This window comes from Halyomorpha halys, unplaced genomic scaffold (assembly GCF_000696795.3).
Source record: "Halyomorpha halys isolate HHAL.00 unplaced genomic scaffold, Hhal_1.1 Scaffold604.1, whole genome shotgun sequence".
Lineage (NCBI taxonomy): Eukaryota > Metazoa > Arthropoda > Insecta > Hemiptera > Pentatomidae > Halyomorpha > Halyomorpha halys.
In genome coordinates, this window is record NW_027105224.1 from 376,321 (window position 1) to 397,041 (window position 20,721).

Here is a 20,721-nt window from a genome sequence, read left to right on the forward strand (position 1 = left end):
TATCACTGTTTCTTTTTAGATAAAAGTTTAACCTACAATACATGAAATTTTTCGTATCCACAGAAAAAATCAGGAATAAAAGAGTTCATATAGTTTTGTATAATACTTCATTATGTGCATATTCCTTTTTGTCTTATAAATAGTTATAGGATTTATATAGTTTTGTATGATACTTGATTATAACTTATTCTTTGTTATCTTTTTTTTCTTGATTGTAGATTGTTCTTCTGTTATGATTTGGTATATATATATATATATATAGGAGTGGTGTGGCTCAGTGGTAAGGCACTGTGCTACTAACTTCAAGGACCCAGGTTCAAATCTGGCTGTGAGAGATAATTATTTATTCTGTTACTGTAGCTGGTGAGTCAACCCCAGGTGGGTTCAGAAGCCTTCCAGAGTCCACCCAGCCTCATAAAGTAGGTACCCTTAATTGGGGATAATCTGGCGGTCGAGTGTGATTCTGACCAAATCACCTCCTTGCACAACTGTTGGTCTAGTAACTGTACTTCCTTACAAAGTGCTGCACCCCTGACTCTTCATGGGTTGTAGTGGTACAGATTTATTTATATATATGTATATAATCATGAAAATATGGTAGTGTTTTCCAGTTAGGGATTATCCCCTTTAACTTGCACTTTGTTTTCATTGACTTTACTGTTATATTTCAGAATTTTTACTATCTTGAAAAAATCATACTAGGATAGATTTTATTCATAGTATACAGGGATTTGTATTAAATGAACAGTTTTATAAAAACTTGAAGAATATTAGATCATTAAATGAAAGAAGAGCTACTTGTTGAGTGAGCTCAGTTGTCTCTCAGGAAGGTAGATTTATTGGATTGGAGTACCATATTAATTGAAGACTAAGGACTTCAGTTATCTATTGAGATTTCCACTTTGTAAAAAAAAATTAATTACTCATAAGAATTCCTTCTTCTTCTTCCTCTAACTCCTATGTGCCATCAAGCGTAGAGTCTCAGTCCATCTAGCCCACCGGTCCCTGTCCCTGGCTAGTCAGGGATGGTTCTCTTCTCCGGGATGGTGCGTCCTCTCTCTGCCCCTAGTTTTCCAATGTACTCAGAGTGTCTGCACCTGGGTCTGCCACGAGGCCGTCTTCTGGTATTATCCATTCTACAGATGTGTCCATAATTCATTAGGATTCCCAACTTTGTAAATCCTTAGACAAAGATGTTATCAACATCTTTGGCTGGTTTATTATTCATCATTTCAGTGTCATTCCCCTACAAGTATATTTCTTGGTGATATTTTGCTTGTTATTGCATTTTTTACAAAGTAGATAGGGAAATCCTTATAACTTTTGAACAGAGCACCCTATCGAAAACATTATTCTATCATAAATTGAAAAACCTTAGATCCTGCTTAAAATTAGTGCCTCATACATTGAATTTAATATTTATAAGGATTCCTCTACCATCTCACCTTGGTTTATGACTTGGAACAGAACAAACATGACATATTATTTCTGATGTCAAATGAACAGATTATCACCATTTCCTGCTTTCCAACAAACTGAACAAAACAGATTAACTGAACTTAGTGTCTTGGCTTTAGGTTTTAGTTAATAAAATGGGTTTCATTTTACAAATTTATCGTACCTTAGGAAGACGATAACTGTTTCATTAATTAAACAATTAATTTAATATCTTCAGGATATTTACATATTTATTAAGTGTCCATTAAGCGAAGTAAATTTATATCTTTGACAAAAAATTGGCTGTCCTTGTCTATTAAAAGAGTATCCATTACTAAGGTATTTAAATTCCTATACTTCCAGGCTAGGACAGTTTAAATTTTTCTGTATTGAGGATTGTCTGTTAGAGAGAGATGTCCCTTAGGAAATATTCACTGTATTTGGATGCAATATATACTAATGCATTTTAATTTAACAAAGCTTAATTGTATCATAAAAAATGAATCACAAATCACTTTTGGATAACAAAAAAGAATTGATATACTAAAGCTGTTTTTAGACTTCTATCTTCAGCTAACTTTCCAATTCAGGTCAATGCCTTATTATGTAGCAGTTTAAATATATAAAAATTCAAATATCTACTGTCATGTAGAAAATTTTACTTTGCAGTTTTGAAAGTTTGACTGTTACTAATTAAATTTTGTTTACCAGAGTGCCATTAAGACAGCCTTACCTCAAGAAATGAATGACCAAGACAGAATGTTACAAACTGGACTTGGAGATACTTCTCAAGTAACAACTAATGGTGTACCTGTTACAATCAGTTCCGACTTTATTGAAATGCCCTCCACCTCAGGAGATTCGCATAAAAATACACCTAGTTTGCATATCCATGTCTTCTATCTAAATAATGAGATCAAAGTTCAAGTTCCTGAAAGTTTAACTGTGGGTAAGTATTATAATACAAAGAGAGCTTTAAAATATTTTCATCTCATTTGTTAAAACTTATTAACAAACTGAAATATTATAAAAATTAACTTCAGATTAATGATTTCTTTTCTTAATTTAGTCATTTGCTGAATGAGTTATGAGATTACCAGTGAAATATATTATAAATATAACTTTGTTTAGAGATTATAGAAACATAGTTTTTTTACTTCTATTTCTCAAATGTTAAGTTTATTTTACCTTGATTTAGTGTGAATTCTCTCAGTATGTTTAATATGTTTTTTAATTTTCAGGTTGCCTAAAAACTATCATTTACTCAGAAGCAGGTGTACCGCCTTGTCAACAAGAATTGACCGGATGGTTGGAGGAGCCTATGTCTGACACTGTTCCTCTATCCAAATTAAGTTTACCCAGTGTTGTGTATTTAAAACTCAACCAGAGGAAAGGAGATACTGTAATTGCTGATCAGCATGGTGATTCTCTCATGGAAGTAGTGTATGTGTGATAGATTTTTAATTCTCAAAATCAATGTCTCTCATTCTAAACCATTATGGTTAATTCTAAACTCAAACTAAGAGTTTTACACACATTAATAAAAACAAACAGTGTAGTTGTTATATCAGTGTTTTCCTAACTTGCATAATTGTAATAATACTAAATAATAATTTTAGATAAGAACCCCTGTTAACAAATCTCTCAGTATTAACTGAAACTTAAAACTGCCAGTTAGCGAAATTGGGACAAAAGTATTTGTGATAAAACTTAAGTTAAAATCACTAGGGATACAATGTTTATTTATTAATAAACCATTGAAACATTGTAGCCATTATAATTTTAGCTAAAGTTTTATCACAACTAATTTTTGTCCAACCCTGCTGGTTAGGGCATTAACTGAATTTTTTTCTGATTAACTATCCTAGTAAGAAAAATTAAAAAAAAAAAATGCATAGAAAAGGAAGGAGAAAAATGTTCTAATAATGAGTAAATTGAAAAATGTTCATTTAAAATTTTGTGGTTGTTTAAAAGTAAAGAAAATAAGAGAGGTTTTCAAAACATAACTTTCCTGTCATTGTTAATTTGTTCATTGTACTTACTCGGTTGTTTTATATTTTTCAAACTCATAATAAAATCTATATATTTATTGCATATTTCATAAAAGAGTTGGTATACATTCTTGTTAAAATTTTCTATTAATAACAATTCACTTTTTTTTTTAGCTTCAGTTCGTCCTGAAAAACCCTCCTCTAATTTAGTTTCCTTTTTTATTAATTCTTCAAATCTATACTTTTTCTTAACTTACTAATGGTGAAAAGCCAATAGTTGCCACTCCTTTAATGAATTGGCTAGTGTCTCAGTACCAAGGTTCCCACTTAACATGGGTTCTACTGCTTTGTTCAGATTATTTTCGATTTTTTAAAGTATGTGTATGCCAAGCCAATTGGTAATTTTATTGATATATTATTTTATTAAAAATGTATTTAAAAAAAAAAAAAGGAATTTTGTTTACTGTATCTCTTTGGATTTATGTTTTAGTGATAACTCTGAGACAATATATGTTCTCAAAATTTATGATGAGCTCAATAATAAAGAATACAACTTAAAATTACCTGGTGATAGAAATGTAGCTCAGGTGAAAGCTGACACTTTTACCTTAACTGATATTCCTGCAAGGCATCAAATTTGGTGTGGATGGCCAGAAAATATCACTGATGATTCCAAATTATTTGAATTAGACCTTGACCAGCCATTCCATTGTCTGACTGTTCAGAGTAGCAATGTGGTTGAAGAAAGCCCTCTGAATAATTCAGTCATTTCAATATCAAGCACTGATACCACTCCGCCTTCACCGGTAAGTAATATGTTTACTTTTTCCTTTTTTACATGATGTAAGATTTTTCATCTAAGGCAATAGTTCCTAAACTTTTTTGTCCTACCTCCCCCTTTCCAGGAAAAATATTATTTAGCATCCCCTGAAAATCAATTTTTTTTTTTTAAATTTTAATACGTAAAATATAGTAAAGAAAAGTGTAAATTAGAAACATTGGACTTAGAATGAAACTATTTATTGAACTCGGAATAGAATGTAATACAAAAAAATTAAAACATTCAAAATCATCTTAATGAGAAGGATGAACCGGGTCTGCTACTACCAATTTAGTAATCCTCGGCTCTATGTTTGTCAGGAGGAATATTTTTGATCGTGACAACTTGTAGTTATTCATCACCCCCAAATACACCTGTGGCCATCACCCTGGGGCGGCCCCCCATCACCGAATTGCTGCAGTGCCCACCAGGGGTGATAAATCACTGATCTAAGGCCAATTTAACCCTTAACTTGTACGCTTGAGCTCAAACAGGCTAAACTGTGCCTGTGCACACTCAATATAATTCAATATAAACAACAAATTGATTGTTTGTGATAAAGTTTTAACAAATACCGACTGTGAAAAATGAATTTTAATTTTGGTTTTAATGTGAATATTGACTAATTAGAAATTGTTGTTTTGACCTGGGCAGAATAGCCTGTATGAAGTTGAGTTTTTAAATCATTTAGTTCCAAAATTATATTAAGATTGTCCCTGAGGATGGTCAGATTGGCCGAAATGTCAGACTTATAAGAAAAATAAAATGTGTTGAGACTAAAATGGATAGAAATTAAATTATTTATTTTAAAATTATTATTTATGTTGGAAAAGTATAAATAAATATTTTGACTGATAAAAATGTTTTTTTCTGAAATAGCAAATCGAAAAGAAAGATAAAAAAAAGTTGATGTACATGTAACTTTGCAATATTTGGCTCTTTTTTCCAATGTAGATCAAAATCTAAAAATAAAAATTTTGATCCTTTTTTTGTCAAGACAATGTTCCAAATTGTGTTTTCTTACATTGAAAAAATTGACTTTTTTTTGGCCGGTTTTTTTTTTTTAAAAACTGTGTGTTAAGGGGTCAAGTTACTGATTAAGCCACAATTCATCATAAATGATATAATTAATTATTTTCAAACACTTACATATCAAATGTCGCTGAATTTGTACTGTCTTATCATTTAATATCTACCTTATATATTTTTACTAATATTTACCTTAATATATTTTTACTGACTTATCATTTATTATCTGTTCATTAACAGTGATTTGTAGATTTATGATATATTTCTGAATCAATGTTTTTGCATTCGCTCTAGCAACCTTTCATAAATATAGTATTTTTTATGTTACATTTCCATTATTTTAAGTATTTTGAGTTTTTGTTATAAACTTTTATTTTTTATCATATTTCTTTATTGGTTTGAGAAGTTGGAATCTTTATCCATATTTTTTGTGTATTATTTCTTGGACTTGGTAATTTTGGGATCATTAAATAGCTTAGATGATTCGAATCTATTTCTGCTCTTCTGATTGTTCACACTTAATTGTTAGTCATCCCATCTTAGTATTATTCCTTGAACATGATGACTATTACTACACAATGACTTCTATTTTGGGCTCAACATAGAACTCTTATTTTTTCATTTCGTCTCCATTATCAGTTAGGACTTGAATATACATAAGTATTTTCCATGTTTTGTTTTTCTATTTGCATCTATGCACCACAGTCTCATTGTGTGCCATTATATCACACTCTTAAAGCAAGCAAATTGCCTTTTCAAAGCTATAAATGTTATATAGGATCATTCAATATATTAGGATCAATTCAATAGAGCTTAGACATTCTGTCTATTGCCGTCTTCATTGTTCTTTTAGCTGAACTGATACTTATACTTCAAGTTCTGGTGCAAGGGGTGCCTGTTCTGATCCCTTCCTTTCAAGACTGTCTGCTTTCTCATTTCTAACATACCTGGATGTCCAGCAACCCATTGAACCTTTACCTTACTGGTTTGGTGGAAAACATTTAATTAGTTTTCTTTTAGATTCTTCCATCCAGATAGATGAATTAGATTCTTCCACCAATATTTATCAAGATTATTTAGTGCTCATGGCATACATATGTGATACAGCTGCCTGGCTGGGTATGAATATTGAGATTATCTTGTTCTTCTTTCTCTATTGTATGAAGATTTGGACTGCAATATAAATTCCTATCAGCTCAGCCTGAAAGACTGGTATTTGTCTAAAAATATTGTTGTCCCCCCACTGGGTTCATCCATTATCCATAAACTAGTGCCTGAGCCTTGTTTCATGAGGGGTCTGTCAGTATAAGAATTTACTCCATTATACTATGTCCATGAATGATCAGTTCTTACATATTAGCATGTCTCCTTATAATTCTTGATCTAATGATTGATTAATCCTACCAAACAAGGTACCATTCTTTTACAATAGATAAAAGAATATTCTTCATAATCATTTATAAGCTCTCTTTTGCCCTTGATCAAATGGTATTCTCTGAACATTAAGATGAAGTTCTGAAGTCTTCAGCTTAAGTTAGGTAAAAAAACTTTTTAATTAAACTATAGATAAAACCTTTATAATTATTCAATTCATTTTCAAATCCCATCACAAGCTGACCTTGTACGTTTTATGGTTCCATCTTTGTTTTAAATTTAATCCAATAAACTTATAAGTGCCTTGAATTTTACAGTTCACAGTCTCCAAATCATAGAGTTATGCTTAAGTTTTTTCATGCTATATTTCCATGGTTAGTTAGTTTTTGTAATATAATTCATTAATTATCAAATTAATTACCTATTTACTGTTTACTTTATTTACTCTTACTATTTAGTAAGAGTTTTAGGATTTACAGAAATTTGTTTGTTGAAACCAATTTTTAAAATTATTTGTACAGATTTTTATGAACTAGACAGCTATAGTCAGATTTATGATAAAAAGTAATTTAAGTCGATATTTATAGCAATAAATCACTAAAACTAGTTTTGAAAAAATATATATTTTATCATTTTTATTTGATAGATATGAAGTTTAAAATTGATGAAATTGACATATTCCATCAATTTAGTGTTATGAAATTTGAAATGCAACAAATTTATTGTTTCCCTGAATTTAGTGATAATGATAAACATTTAGTATAACCTAATTAATATGATCCCATTTTCCAGATCTTCATTGATCTAGCTGATACTGACAGCTCCCCTGAAGATTTTGAAGACGCCTCTGAAGGTTTTGCTGTTGAAGAAGAAATGTTCAATGATATTACTCCCCGAGCTTCAAGGCCATCACCTTTGAGTTAGTATTATATGGTTTTCTATATTTTTTTTTTTTTTTTTTTTTTTAATATCTTAAAATTTTAATTGGTGTTATTCTCACTCGTTCCAATTATCTCTTTTATATTTTAGCTATGAAATTGGATAAATTACTGTTTTAAAAAGTTTGTAATGAACATTAAAATATCACTATTGTTTTTGTAAAATATTGTTAATGATATCTTCTTTTGCTGTCCAGCTCTGTATCCTGATGTATGAGGAGATGCTACATTCCTTGTAGAGCTCAAACAATTCACCATTTTTCCTTCTTCGCCAATTACCATTCTCACATACAGGCTCTAAGATTCTCCTCAGAATTACTCTTTCAAACCTGTCTAGCAGGTTAATGCTTTTATTGCTTAGGGTCCGGGTCCACTGTATGTTATGATAGGCCTTATCAACATTTTTTACAGGGTGAACTTGGTGGTACGGCTAACAACTTTGCTTTTGATTAGCCTTAAAATGGAGAAATATTTGGCAATTCTGCTTTAAACTTCTTCTTCTTCATCCTGGTTCTCATTGATAATAGAGCCAAGGTAAGAAAAGCTTACCACTTTGAAATTATAAGGGCCCATTACAAAGCGAGTCTGCCTCTGGTCCAGTGGGTGTTCTTACCCAATAACATAATCTTCTTTTTTTCTTCGACATCCATTGGTTCGAAAGTCATCCTAATGGTCTGCAGGGATCTACCGTCGTCTGCATAGGCCAGAACTTGGGTCATCTTTGTAAATATTGTTCCTTCCTGATTTATTCCTACTCTATTTATGATTGCTGGGCACTTTCCACTTCAAAAGGCTCTGATAATCTACAGGATTTTACTTGGCAGATTGTGCTCACCATTGTGCATTTTACTGATCGGGTGAGTTATCTAGGAAGCCCCAGTTCATGCATGGCCACTATGAGCTCACTTCTTATGATTGTATCGTAGGCAGCCCGAAAATCAATGAACAGCATCCAAGTTGTCTGCTGATATTCCTTCATCTTCTCAGAGATTTGCCTCAGGGCGAAGATTTGATCAATAGTAGACCTATTGGGCCGGAACCCACCTTGATAATCACCCAGTTTTTGTTCAACATATGGAAGGAGCTTGTTGTACATAGATATGGAAAAAAATTTATATGTTATATGTGTTAAGCCGATTAATCCCTCGATAGTTGCTGCATATCGTTGAATCTCCCTTCTTGTTGTATATAGACACTACTACAGCCTCATTCATTCATTTCATTGTTAATGAAATAAAAGTGAATATTTTGGTTCAATCCAATGCACATAAAGTATTTCTTATATCATTAGATACAGTATTTTGTATCTAATTCACGAGTTAATTTTTTTTTTTTAATCTCTTTTAACTAAAACTCTAGCTCACAAAATAAAACACACATGGGGGACAACTACATTTGGGAAAGGTGGTGCTTTTTATTATATCATTGGTAAAACAATAAATTAATTTTGAGAATGCCATAGTTAACTGAGAAAAAAGTTAGCTTAGTGAAAAAATTAAATGTCTTTAAAATGAGAGATCACAAAAATTGAGATGATCTTATTATATTATAAGGTAACTCATATTTTGTCAGAGCTTTTTGTATGGACTTACTGACTCAATTATTAATTATTTCTTTTATTTTATACCATGAATTTTGTTCTGGTCAAATTTGATCAATCATTATATGTTATGATATGACAGGCATTAGATTATTATGGGTTAGCATACATAGATCCAGTGGCATACGGTGGTGATGACTATAGTTTTCATGGTTAAAAACAGTTATTTAATTTTTATTTGACTAAATATTACATTTTACATACTACATAATTCTTATTTAAATTAAAAAATAATAAATTATCAACAAAAAAAAATTGTGGTTTTCCAGGAGATCCCCTGTGTTCAACATGTTAAATCCTCTTGAACAAGACATGGCATTCAATAAAAAATTTCCTTTATATAATGAAAAGAGCATGTAAACAAACCTCATTATAACAAATTTAAAATATTCAGAAAAATAATTACTTTTGTGCCACAAATTTTTTCAATGGTAACCTCTATTAGCAAAAATATCATCTATGTAATATATTGTCTATTTGTCTACCTCACTAAAATGAATGGACAAATCTGGTCATAAATCATTGGGAACCCTTTCCCACTCCTTCCCAGGTGTTTAGTTAGTCTTATCTATTTCGTGACCTACTGCAATAAATTTTGTTTATAATTGAAATTGATGGTATGTGTCATTAAGTAATGATGGCCAACTAATGGAAATAGTACTTATCAAGCATTAAATTAACGGAACATTTTGCTTAAGTTACTGTAACTATTTTAATATGTTATTTCAATGTATATCTCATGTACAGTGATTAATATAGGAAGTACCATTACATTTCTAGTTTCGCAAAGTAAGATAGTTTACATGATTCTATAATTATATGTTTATTATTTCTAATACCACATATATTAAGCGTTTTAATGAGGTTGAATTTCCAAATGTTGAGGTTCCCTACAATTTGTTATATAGTGGTCAATAAAAGAGTGTGTACCCCTCATATAGTGAGTTTGTAGTCATCATAATCCATATGCTGAACTTCAATACAATAAAGTCTTCAATTTAATGAATTTTTAATAAGGGAGGTCAAAAAAAAACATCGAGATTTGTTGAAAGGTTCCACGGTATTGCCATAATGAGAGAGAAACATATATCAAAAATGTTTAATTCATTATACTATTTGTAATTATTTATTGTTTTACTTATTTTGAAAACTGAAAAACCCATAGCATATTATCGAATGATCATATTCAAAAAATTAATTTTTTAAATTAACACCCTGAAGGTTTATTTCTGTGAACTTCTCAAGTTCTTAAGTTTGTTGTTCGTTCCATGATTGATAAGATCATAGACCAGTGAAATAAAACTATAAATACTTTATCAATTATTTTACATTATGTTCCAATTGCTGTAAATGATAAATTTATTAATTTACATTGTTTTCTAAAGTTCCAGATAATGTAGACGATGAAACTGCAGGGTCTGTACATTTTATTGATGGATATAATCAACGCTATGGGCATTCAGCCCCTAGTTTTTTTCCTGGTACTTTAGAAGATGCCATTAAAGAAGCCTGTTTTCGTCCAGCACGGGAGGTGAGCTTCAGCCTATTTTAACTTTACCTTAGACTTCTTGTCTTCTTATCAATCACTCTCTTATATTATAATATCTCCTTTGTATACATTCCATGGTTGTGTGGTTGTATTACTGTACCAAATTTTTTTATGAGAAATATCTTGTTTAAGAGGAAACAGACTAAAGTTCACAACAGTGTAAGATATGTAACAAAAAAAAAAATTCATTCACTAAAAAATCACCTTCATACTCATTGTTACCATTTCCTGAGGGAGCCTGTGGGATGGTGATGAGTTTACTACTTGACTAGACTGCTTATTAAGCCCCTGCTTTATAAGCTGCCAGTTTATTCGGTATAGTGCAGTTGTCCTCCAGCTGTAAACATCAAGAAGGTTCCTTGAATCTTCTTTTTCACAATCAGCCTATTATAATTTAGGACGTCCTTTAGCTCATGTTCCATGTAGTTCCAATACTTTACAAATGTAGAAAAATAAAATACAAAACTTCATTACTTGGTAATACTGTGTATGTGTAATTTTGTCTTTATACATAGCTGTGCCCTCCCTGGACGCTGTGATTCTATGTATTTAGATCATTGTTTGAAGTCTGGGATTTCTAAACTAAATTATAGCATCAATCAACAAATGGATAATAATGAAATTTCCAATGTTTCATTTTGTTATATTTTATTATGATTGTATTATCTTTTAATGTTGTTTTTCATGTAATAAATAAATGTACATTTATTTTTTATTATTAACATATATATGTGGGGTGTATGTATGAGCATGTGTGTATGTAAGTGGTAATAAGTGTCATGCAGGGGTGGACAGATGTCAAATGTTTGGGAAACTCTCCATTACTGTTCAAAACTGATTTGATTATTGTTTATGTTTGTTCAATTCATGAATTATGAAAAAAAAAAAACTTAATTTTGTGATGATTGTTTTTAGCTTCTTTTTTAGTTTAACAATGTTTATATGAACAATTTTATTTTTCAAAGGAGTGGAGAAGCACTCTAATTTTATATCTGTCATCTTTTATGTTAGTTGTATGTGCACTTTGATGTGTAAGTTAGTCCTACTTTATTTTTAATTTATTCAGAGATACAAACCATTGCAGGTTGATTTCAGATATTTCTTCCATTGATATAAAACTTAATATATTATCCAGTTATTTTGACCTGGTGAATGCATATTTATTTATTAATTTACTTTCTTCAGACTGCTTCAAAATATATAGTTGATCTCTATAGATTTTACATTTTTAATTTCTAAGATTAATAGTATTAGTATATTGTATGTGTTGTTCTTATTTTCGTAACATTTTGATTCATTACAGAGACGAATGCTGGCTATTTACCTACACCATGATGGCAGTGTTTTGACAAATGTTTTTTGTACAGAGCTCCTTGGTTTTGAAACAGTGCTTCAAACATTCGCCAATTATTTTGTTGTATGGGGTTGGGATATAACAAATCAAGGAAACAGAGAAATGTAAGCTATCGGGCTCTATTAATGACTTGATGGATAAAAGTATTTGGTGTGCTTGATTATATATTTTATTATTAATTATAGAATTAATCATATACTTATTGTCATAGGTTCCTGTCATCCGTAACAAGACTTCTTGGCAGCACTGTTACTGAAACTGTGCAAAGCATTAGCATTGATCTTTTGCCAGCTCTCGTCATTATTTCAAGGTCTCGTGCCAATACTGAATTGCTGAATGTAATTTATGGTAAGTTCTGAGAGAAGGGTTATTTTCAATAAGGTTTCATATAAATATTTCAAAGGTCATTTACTTGCGATTTGGCTTTCTTTGAGTACAGGTTGTTTAAAGATCAATATTATAAGATAGTCTTTTGTGTGATGTAGTATATTAAATAGTCTGTGTTTCTATCCACTATTTACCACCTTGTTTTATGAACAGTGAATATTCCACTTAAATTGTAGTCATGATGCTCGTGCTACTCAATTTTTCGGAAAAGCTGTGATAATTGCTGAATCTTTCATCACTTTAGGAAATTCAACTAATCTTCTTCAAATTTTTATAGTATCAAAAGGACATTGAAGTATATCAAATGATATAAATTGAACTCTCCTAGGTCAATTTGAATTTGAGATATAAGTCAATGCTTTATGAGTGTTTAGTGGCTGTTTACTGCCTTAAGAACTAACAAGCATATATTTTATCGTTATCTTCAAATGGAGAGGGAATGATACTGTAATCACTGGAATTTAGTTACATTATGTACAAGTGATAAAGGTTTCAAATTAATCTAGGAAAATGTCCTAAATCTCTTGAAATTCTCAAAACATCTGTTCAAAAGCTTGTCTTATTGAGTCTTGAAAACCTTATATAATATATTCTCTGGTAAATATGTAGTTCTTTAAACTTATTTGGCAACATTCTATGCAATATTCTACACCCTAAATCTAATAGAACCATTTTGAGAACTCGTATCTCTCACTCCTACAGAAACACAATGACTGGAAGGTATGTAAATATGAAACCAGAATTAGCCCATAAATGGCGCTTAGCTGATAATTTAGCTATCGTCAAAATTTGTCATAGCTACCATTTTATTTTTCTCACATCTATTAAAGATTTTCAGATTACTACAATACAAGTTTTATACATGTTATTTTTTAATAACCTTGAGCATCTTAAATTTCATGCCTGGAAACTTTTATTTGTGGATAGGATTGATATTCGGTTACCATTTGAAGTAAACTGCTTTTAGGCCTCTCTCGGTTAAAATATTGACTATCTAAGAGTCAGGTCTTATTGTAACAATAATGTTATTATATGATGATAGTGATATAATACCTCGTTAAATGATATTGACTGTGTTAAAGGGACTTCAATCTCATTTGTGATCAAATAACTCAGTTACTGCATTAAGCACCTTCCACTTCTCTTAAATCCCTAATTTTCAACTTACTCCATAAATCTCCTGATGCAATCCCAGGTATTTGGATTTGGATCTGGAGATCTAAATAGGGGACTAGTTTTACTTGATATAATGGTGTTCCTTCCAAAAGAGATCCATTACTTTTCATGAAATTTCTTAAAAAAATAAAATTAAGTAGGGCATCAAGACCTGCATTACTATCCTGAAAATTAGCCTGGGAGACCTTTCTTGTTGTTAGTCACACAGTTTAAGTTCTGACCATCTACCATCTATGGGATAGTCCCTTACATGGTAGTAAGAACTACATTTTATATAATATAAGTTATCCTGTTTTTAAAATACATTTAGCATTGTCCCCGATATTGAAAAATAATCACTTAATAACATTTTCTTAGTCCAGTATTTAGTACTTCATGCTCTCTGTTTTCAGCTTTTATAAAGCTGTTCACCCTTTTATGTCATATACAGTTTGCTCCTGTCAGATTCAACTTTTGATAATTATTGAGATCATTCAAAATATATTTTTTTCTGTTGTCTAGTCATCAAGATTATGTTTTATTTGTTACTAAATGTACTTTGTGGTTTCATTAAATTTAAATTTCAATTTTACATGTCTGTTTTATGCTCATAATGAGTAAATAACCAAATACATCTAATTAACTACTATTAACTATATGGGATATGAAAAACAAAAGGACCAATCACTAAAAAAAAATATTGAATTTTACTATGTAACATAATCTTTATTTATTCATTTCCCCTCGTTTTAGTAAGCAGCATGGGAACTAGATTACAGCTAGAAACAATAGCTGCACCTACATAATTAAATACTGACAATACATGTAGTAATAATCTGGGTTTTCAATAATGCACATAAGCTTGTTACTAAGAAATATTATAATGTTACAATTCATTATTTTCAGGTAATATTGGTATCAATGAGCTCCTCACGATGTTAATCCATGCAGTTGACGTCTTCACTGAAATCCAGGAAACTGAATCAAAGGAGGAAGAAGAAAGAGCTGCACGAGAAAAAATTAAGTCAGAACAGGATAGAGCATACCAAGCTTCTTTGCAACTTGATAGGTTAGTTTATTCTTTAGTTAATACTTCATTAAGTACTAACTCATTAACCTCACATTTTACTGTGTGATAACAAAACTGGAATAATGTTTAGAAATTAATGTAGAATATGTCACAGGATTTTGACATTAACAATTTGGTAAAACCGATTCAGAGAAACCTCCCCTTTAACTTAGTCAACTCCGACTTTTATTTGTCTTAAAATTTTATAGTTTATATAAGTTATATGTTAATATTAGTGCTGGTTATTATATATTCTTAACTTTTCTTTTTTTTTAATTATTGCATTTGTTTGCCTTAAAAATAATATTAAAAGTGAAACTTTGGTTTCCTGTCTTTTGATTCTGTAAATATTGTCCTATAGAATGTACCCTATCATGAATTGGTTTTGGGTTTTACTAGTTTACTGATATAAATTAGTGAGACGAATATTTATATTTTAACTAATTTTGTTTTTGTTTATCTATTGAAATTTAAAACCTATTTAGGTAAAAACATTTAAAAAAATTTTTTTTCTTAATTTGCTTTATATTTTTAATAAAAGATGCATTCGTATTAAACTTTCGTCTCGTACTTGGTGTTTGAGGCAAGGGAAAACAAAATTGAGACATTTAATTACAATTTTTATTAACCTTGGGTGAGATGAAAGAACTATCATTCATAAACTGTTTCCACAGAAGATCTTAATTTCTTCGTTTTGGTGCTTATCCCTTTCTGCCTTTAGACCATCAGTACACTAACGAACATACACACACCAACAGTTTTACCCCCTCCTTGGTTAATCCAGTCAGACATTAGACTTCGGAGAGGAAGGTCCCTACCTATTCTGTCTGACTCCTCAAATTTTTTTCTCAATACCCTTATCACCAAAAAATCAATGTTGCTAAGATCCTTATTCACCAATCCCTTTCTCTTTCTAACCCTCTGTATCACCAGATAAACAAACAATGTATTAAGCAGATCCTATTTAACAACAATTTCCCACATGCAGTAACAAAACAAACTCTTTGATTTTTATGTTAACCCTGTAACTCCAGTTCTTCCTGTTCTTAATCCCCTCTTTTTTGCGGTACAGGTCCCTTCCGTATATCCCCATTCTTTTTTAACAATATACATAAATCTTTATGATCCACTATTTCTACCCTAAGTCTTGGCTTGAAATTCCACAACAAAATTTCCTATTTTTTCTCCAATTTTAAAGACTATTCCTTTTTAACATTGTTCCCATCTTCCTTTCATTAAAAATTATTTTTCATTTATAGAGCCAAAGATGAAGCCAAAAAGCAACAAATGTTGCTACAGTCTCAAGAGGAAGAAAGGATAAAAAAAGAACAGGAGTTGGAAGAAGAACGGAGAAAGGTCTATTTTATATATTTATTTATAATTTGTCGACTAATGGTGTATGATTCAGTTTAAAAGGCATGTTTTGTACCACTGTGCTTTAAAATGATTTGTTTATTTCTAATCTATAGATCTTGTTTGTAATTGTCAATTTCTCATTGAATTTATAATTTTTATGAAGATTCTGTTAAACCTTTTTTCCAAAAACAATACAAATAACTACCTTAACTGATGTGTATAACAGGGTGTACCATAAATGATGTCTGAAACTTAAGGAAGTGATAGTAGCTGTCAAATACAACAGGAAAGTTAATTTGTGCAATGGTCCAATTATGAAAATAAAAAGAGTAATTTTAATTTTTTTTTTTTAAGTTTCATGTTTTTTTGTTGAATTAGAAATTATAACAAAAAAACTATTTAAAGTTTATCTTTGTTAAAACTATTTAAGGGGGCTCTGAAGCGACTAATTAGCACCAAGTTCTGTTTTCCTTAAAATCATGAATTTTGTATCAGATTTCCCAATTTTAGAAAACCTTTTTATATACTTCTTTCATAACTTTCATGAACCCATGTTAAATGTAATGCTGTTTCTGTAAAGGATTATGTTATAGAATAAGTTGAGATTCACCTTCAGTTTTGTTATAATTCAGAAATGGATTTGAATGGAGATTAATGAGACAGACTTAAAGAGTAGCTGTCGATGCCATATAACAAAGGTTAAAAGAGTGCTGTGCCCAAGGTGGAGGGCATTTTTAAAATTTGCATTAAAATACATGTTGAGAGTTTGTAATGATTATGTTTTAAGGGGAATGGGGAATTATAGTTTTTTTTCCCGTTGGCTCTACAGATTTTGTAGATCATAAGCCACCCAAACCAGCCTTATCCACGCCTGCCTATCTTCAGCTACTGCCTTTGCTGTATGCACCTCTTTCGCATCTTTGTTGATTCTATCTATCTTATCAGGTTTCTGGGCCACATGGTCTCTTGCCAACTATACTTGCATTAATTGTTGTGTAGAGGTGTCCTGATGGAATGTTTTGAACCACAGGTTCTGGCCATCTTAACCTCCTTGCTTTCATATTATGAAATATTGACTGACCAGCCTCTGAAAGCAGTTCACTGTTAGTCCTCCTTCTCCATGTGTTAAGGCTCTTAAGATCCCAGTTTGCCAGGTACGTGGGACTTTCCATTCAAATCTCTCAATTCTGCTTTCTAGGGTACCTGTTAGAACCCAGATCTCACAATCCTATATCAGGGCTGGCTTTATCATGGCATTGTACGCCCTTGGTTTCAGATTTTTTGAGGTTTTTCGGGATTTCAGTATTCTTGACCAAGAGAAGAAGGCTCCGTTTGTTATTGTTATACGCTGGTTGATCATTTATTGATGTTATTGGTATTTGAAACGATTTGCAGAGCTTGTCAGGGTGGATTTTTTGGCTTATAATCATATACATTGGTTTATCTTCATTTACTTGCAAGCTGATTTCCTCTACTTCCCTTAATAGAGTCTTTGCGAGTCTTTCTATGTAATCTTGGTTACTTCCCAGGACTGCAAAGTCGTCCATGTACGCTACTACTGTGTTTCATTCTAATGTGCAACCCACCATTTTTTCATGGTTCTTCTTATCAATTTTTCTAGAGTTAAGTTGAAGAGCATTGGTTAAAGTCCATCTTCTTGTCTCAGACCTGTGACTTTAAAGGCTTCTGGTGTTTCTCCTAGTATCAGGGTGCTGCATGTAGGATCATTCGTACAACTTCCCGGAGATACCCATCTCATTCATCATTTTCCAAAGACAGTTTCTGTCTATGGAATCAGAGCCTGCTTTGAAATCTATAAATGAGGCATGCACATCCTGATCTACTTCTTCCCATCATTTTTTGAGTTTCAGGTCTAGTGTGCTTTTTCCTCTTCTAAACCCTACTTGGCGATTACATATTATATTCTCATAATACCAAGATATCTGATTTAACAGGATGTTGGTCATTATCTTATTGGCCACTAGAAGGAGTGCTATGCCTCTGTAATTGTCGCATTCATATCTGGAGCCTTTATTTGGGATAAGACAAATTAGGCCTGTGTTCCAGGCCTCTGGTATCCTTTCCTCCTCCCATATTTTTTGGATACCTTGGTTCTTAGAGATTTTCTGCCATCTTAGAACAGCTCCAATGGTAGGGTGTATATTCCTGGGGCCTTCCTTTTAAGTCTGTTGATAGCTATTTCAACATTGAGAATGTCCATTTTTTCCACCTCTGTGAGTCGAGGTCCTCGGCATGACCCATGTCCTCATCATTTGTGGGCTCTTCTTTATTCAGAAGTTTCTGGAAATCTTCTTTCCAGATGTTTATTATTTTTTCTCTGGATGCCATCAGTTTGTCATCCTTATAAACTACTGTTATACTACATAGGTTGGAGGTAGTAAAATAATCATATAGGTGGGAACTAAACTTATGAATTTAAAAACTTAATTAAAAATTTTCCAGTGGGATTAGGGCGTGGCATGTAAAAGGGTAAACGCAAAACTTCTTTTAAGAAGTGTCAGGAAAAACTATAGTTACAGGTACTACCTTTTGATGACCCAATTAATATTTTTGGAATTTCCCTCATTGAAGGGTAAAGTAACACTGCATCAATGTATCCCACTTTCTCCTACTGTATTTTATTCATTCAAACACTACAGCAATTTTTATTCTTAGGATATATTGTTGTTAACTTCATCTAACTTATAGTCAATTCTGTCTATAAAAATTTGGTTTAAACCTTCATTTAGTCCATTGGATTGAGGATTGTCCGCTGACCTATTAACTAGTTGAATTCCCCCTTTTTAAAATATTTTTCTTGAGTTTTCTGGTGATAGCGTACTATCAGGCATCTACTACACATGCCCCAGCTACCTCAACTGGTGGTTCTTTCTCACGAAGGACACCATATCTAGTTCATTAAGCTCATAATTCTTTCTAATTCTTAAGTTTTCATTCTCATTGACAGTTCTATGTATTCTTCTGAGCGCTTTTCTTTCCCAGGCCTGCATAATCCTTTTAATTTCCTAGGTTAATACCCATGGCTCACAACTACTCTACTGACTGCTTTATATGATGTGACCTTAGCTGTGTTTGTCTTTGGCTTCTGTAGCCCAATGGTTTTGAAGAGTGAAAACACATACTAACTAGCAGCTACTCTCGCCTTAACTTCTACTAATTCTACTCTGCCTAATTCTTCCAAGTGCTTGTTATTTGTGGTGACAAAAGCTCCTTATTTCCTCCAGAACAGCTCTAATGATTTTGATTAAACTCAGTGTTCAATTAAGTGTTCTTTCAAATCGGCTAGTTTTTATCCTGATTAAAATATTCTAACAGGACTTAAATGACAATTTTTTATTAAACCTTCCAGCAAAGTACCTTTTATCTGTTTGTTTGAAATAAATCACAATTCCTCCCTGTTACCAGTAATAGACAAGGGGTGAATACAAAATATTCGAGAATTTAATGATTAACTGAAGGAAAAAACAGTTTTTACCCAACTTGCTAAGTCTACCTTATAGTTTTATTCACTATATTTTTCATTGAAAGTTATTATTTAGTTTGAGGGGATTTAAAAAATTTCATTATATTGAAGTTCCTCTATAGTTTTAACAGCCCTTCTTTTTGTGTTATTGGCTTCTCTAGATTGCCTTGTGTTCTTCAGTAGCATTTTTATTTTTGCTTCATTTTTCCCTCCTAATATCACTCTACATCAAACCATTTATTACCACACTCTGTCTTATCTACATACAAATATTTTTTTTATATTTGTGGGATAAATCTATTCGTAACCACTTCGATAACTAGTTGCGAAATCAGTTTCATACTAGTGGTATTACTTTTTAGGTTAATTAATTCCTGATGGATTTTTAGCTTTAAATCTTTCAACTCCTTCAAACTAATAAACCAGACATCATTATCTGTTGCCCAAACTTTTAATTTACACTTCTCCCTTTTTTTAATTGTATAAACCTGTAGTTCCAGCTCAGTCTTTATGCCAATACTAGACATTTCAATCAGTTTCTAATTTTGGAATTAATTAATTACTACTATTGCCTACCAATGCTTAAAATATAGGTTTAATAAGAGGAATATAAAGCAGCAATAAGAATAATATTCAGTATTTCTAAATATTATATAAAATTACCTTAAAACACTCTTTTTCCTCAATTAGCTCTTTCCAACAAACACTATATGTATGTTATTACATGAAAATAACTATAAATTAAAACATGGTTGGCAAACAAACACCTTATGCATGTACATTATATATGTTATTATATATCTGATCCTCTGTCAATGGGAAGCTCCACTACAGCATTGGTCCATTGCCCAGCGACTGTCGATTGTTCTGGATGCCTTCTTTCAGTCTATATTCAGTTACGAAGACAAAATTGCGACATGTGGTGATAGACTTGGGATGGATAAGGGCAACCCAAGTGTGAGAGCTCTATGGCAGTCGTGTGAGAAAACTTTCGAAGAATGGGCCAGTTGCAGGTGGCAGGGTATTGGTGTTCGCCATTTCAAAGAGACCCCAAGAGCTAATAGATATGTATGTGAGAAGCAGGTACTCTCGGAGTTAGAATGGGCGAACGCCCTTAAACTTAATATCAACTACACACCCCTGCGTGGAGTCCCAGGAGCCAGTGGACAGCAAGGAGA

The 20,721-nt window shown here is 31.7% G+C and overlaps 1 protein-coding gene across 3 annotated transcripts in view; it reads left to right on the top strand.

Moving 5' to 3' along the window:
• LOC106684714 (FAS-associated factor 1) overlaps positions 1–20,721 on the top strand; it is a 44,750-nt gene that overhangs the window by 6,149 nt on the left and 17,880 nt on the right. For 2 of the 3 annotated variants that reach the window (XM_014426949.3, XM_014426948.3), the window contains exons 3-11: positions 2,149–2,386; positions 2,679–2,880; positions 3,919–4,234; positions 7,444–7,570; positions 10,575–10,720; positions 12,042–12,196; positions 12,304–12,440; positions 14,541–14,703; positions 15,963–16,059. In XM_014426949.3, coding sequence (XP_014282435.1) covers positions 2,149–2,386; positions 2,679–2,880; positions 3,919–4,234; positions 7,444–7,570; positions 10,575–10,720; positions 12,042–12,196; positions 12,304–12,440; positions 14,541–14,703; positions 15,963–16,059 — 1,581 coding nt within the window. Of the gene's footprint in view, positions 1–261; positions 420–2,148; positions 2,387–2,678; positions 2,881–3,918; positions 4,235–7,443; positions 7,571–10,574; positions 10,721–12,041; positions 12,197–12,303; positions 12,441–14,540; positions 14,704–15,962; positions 16,060–20,721 lie in introns of those variants that run through there. The other variant, XM_014426950.3, reaches the window with a different exon arrangement.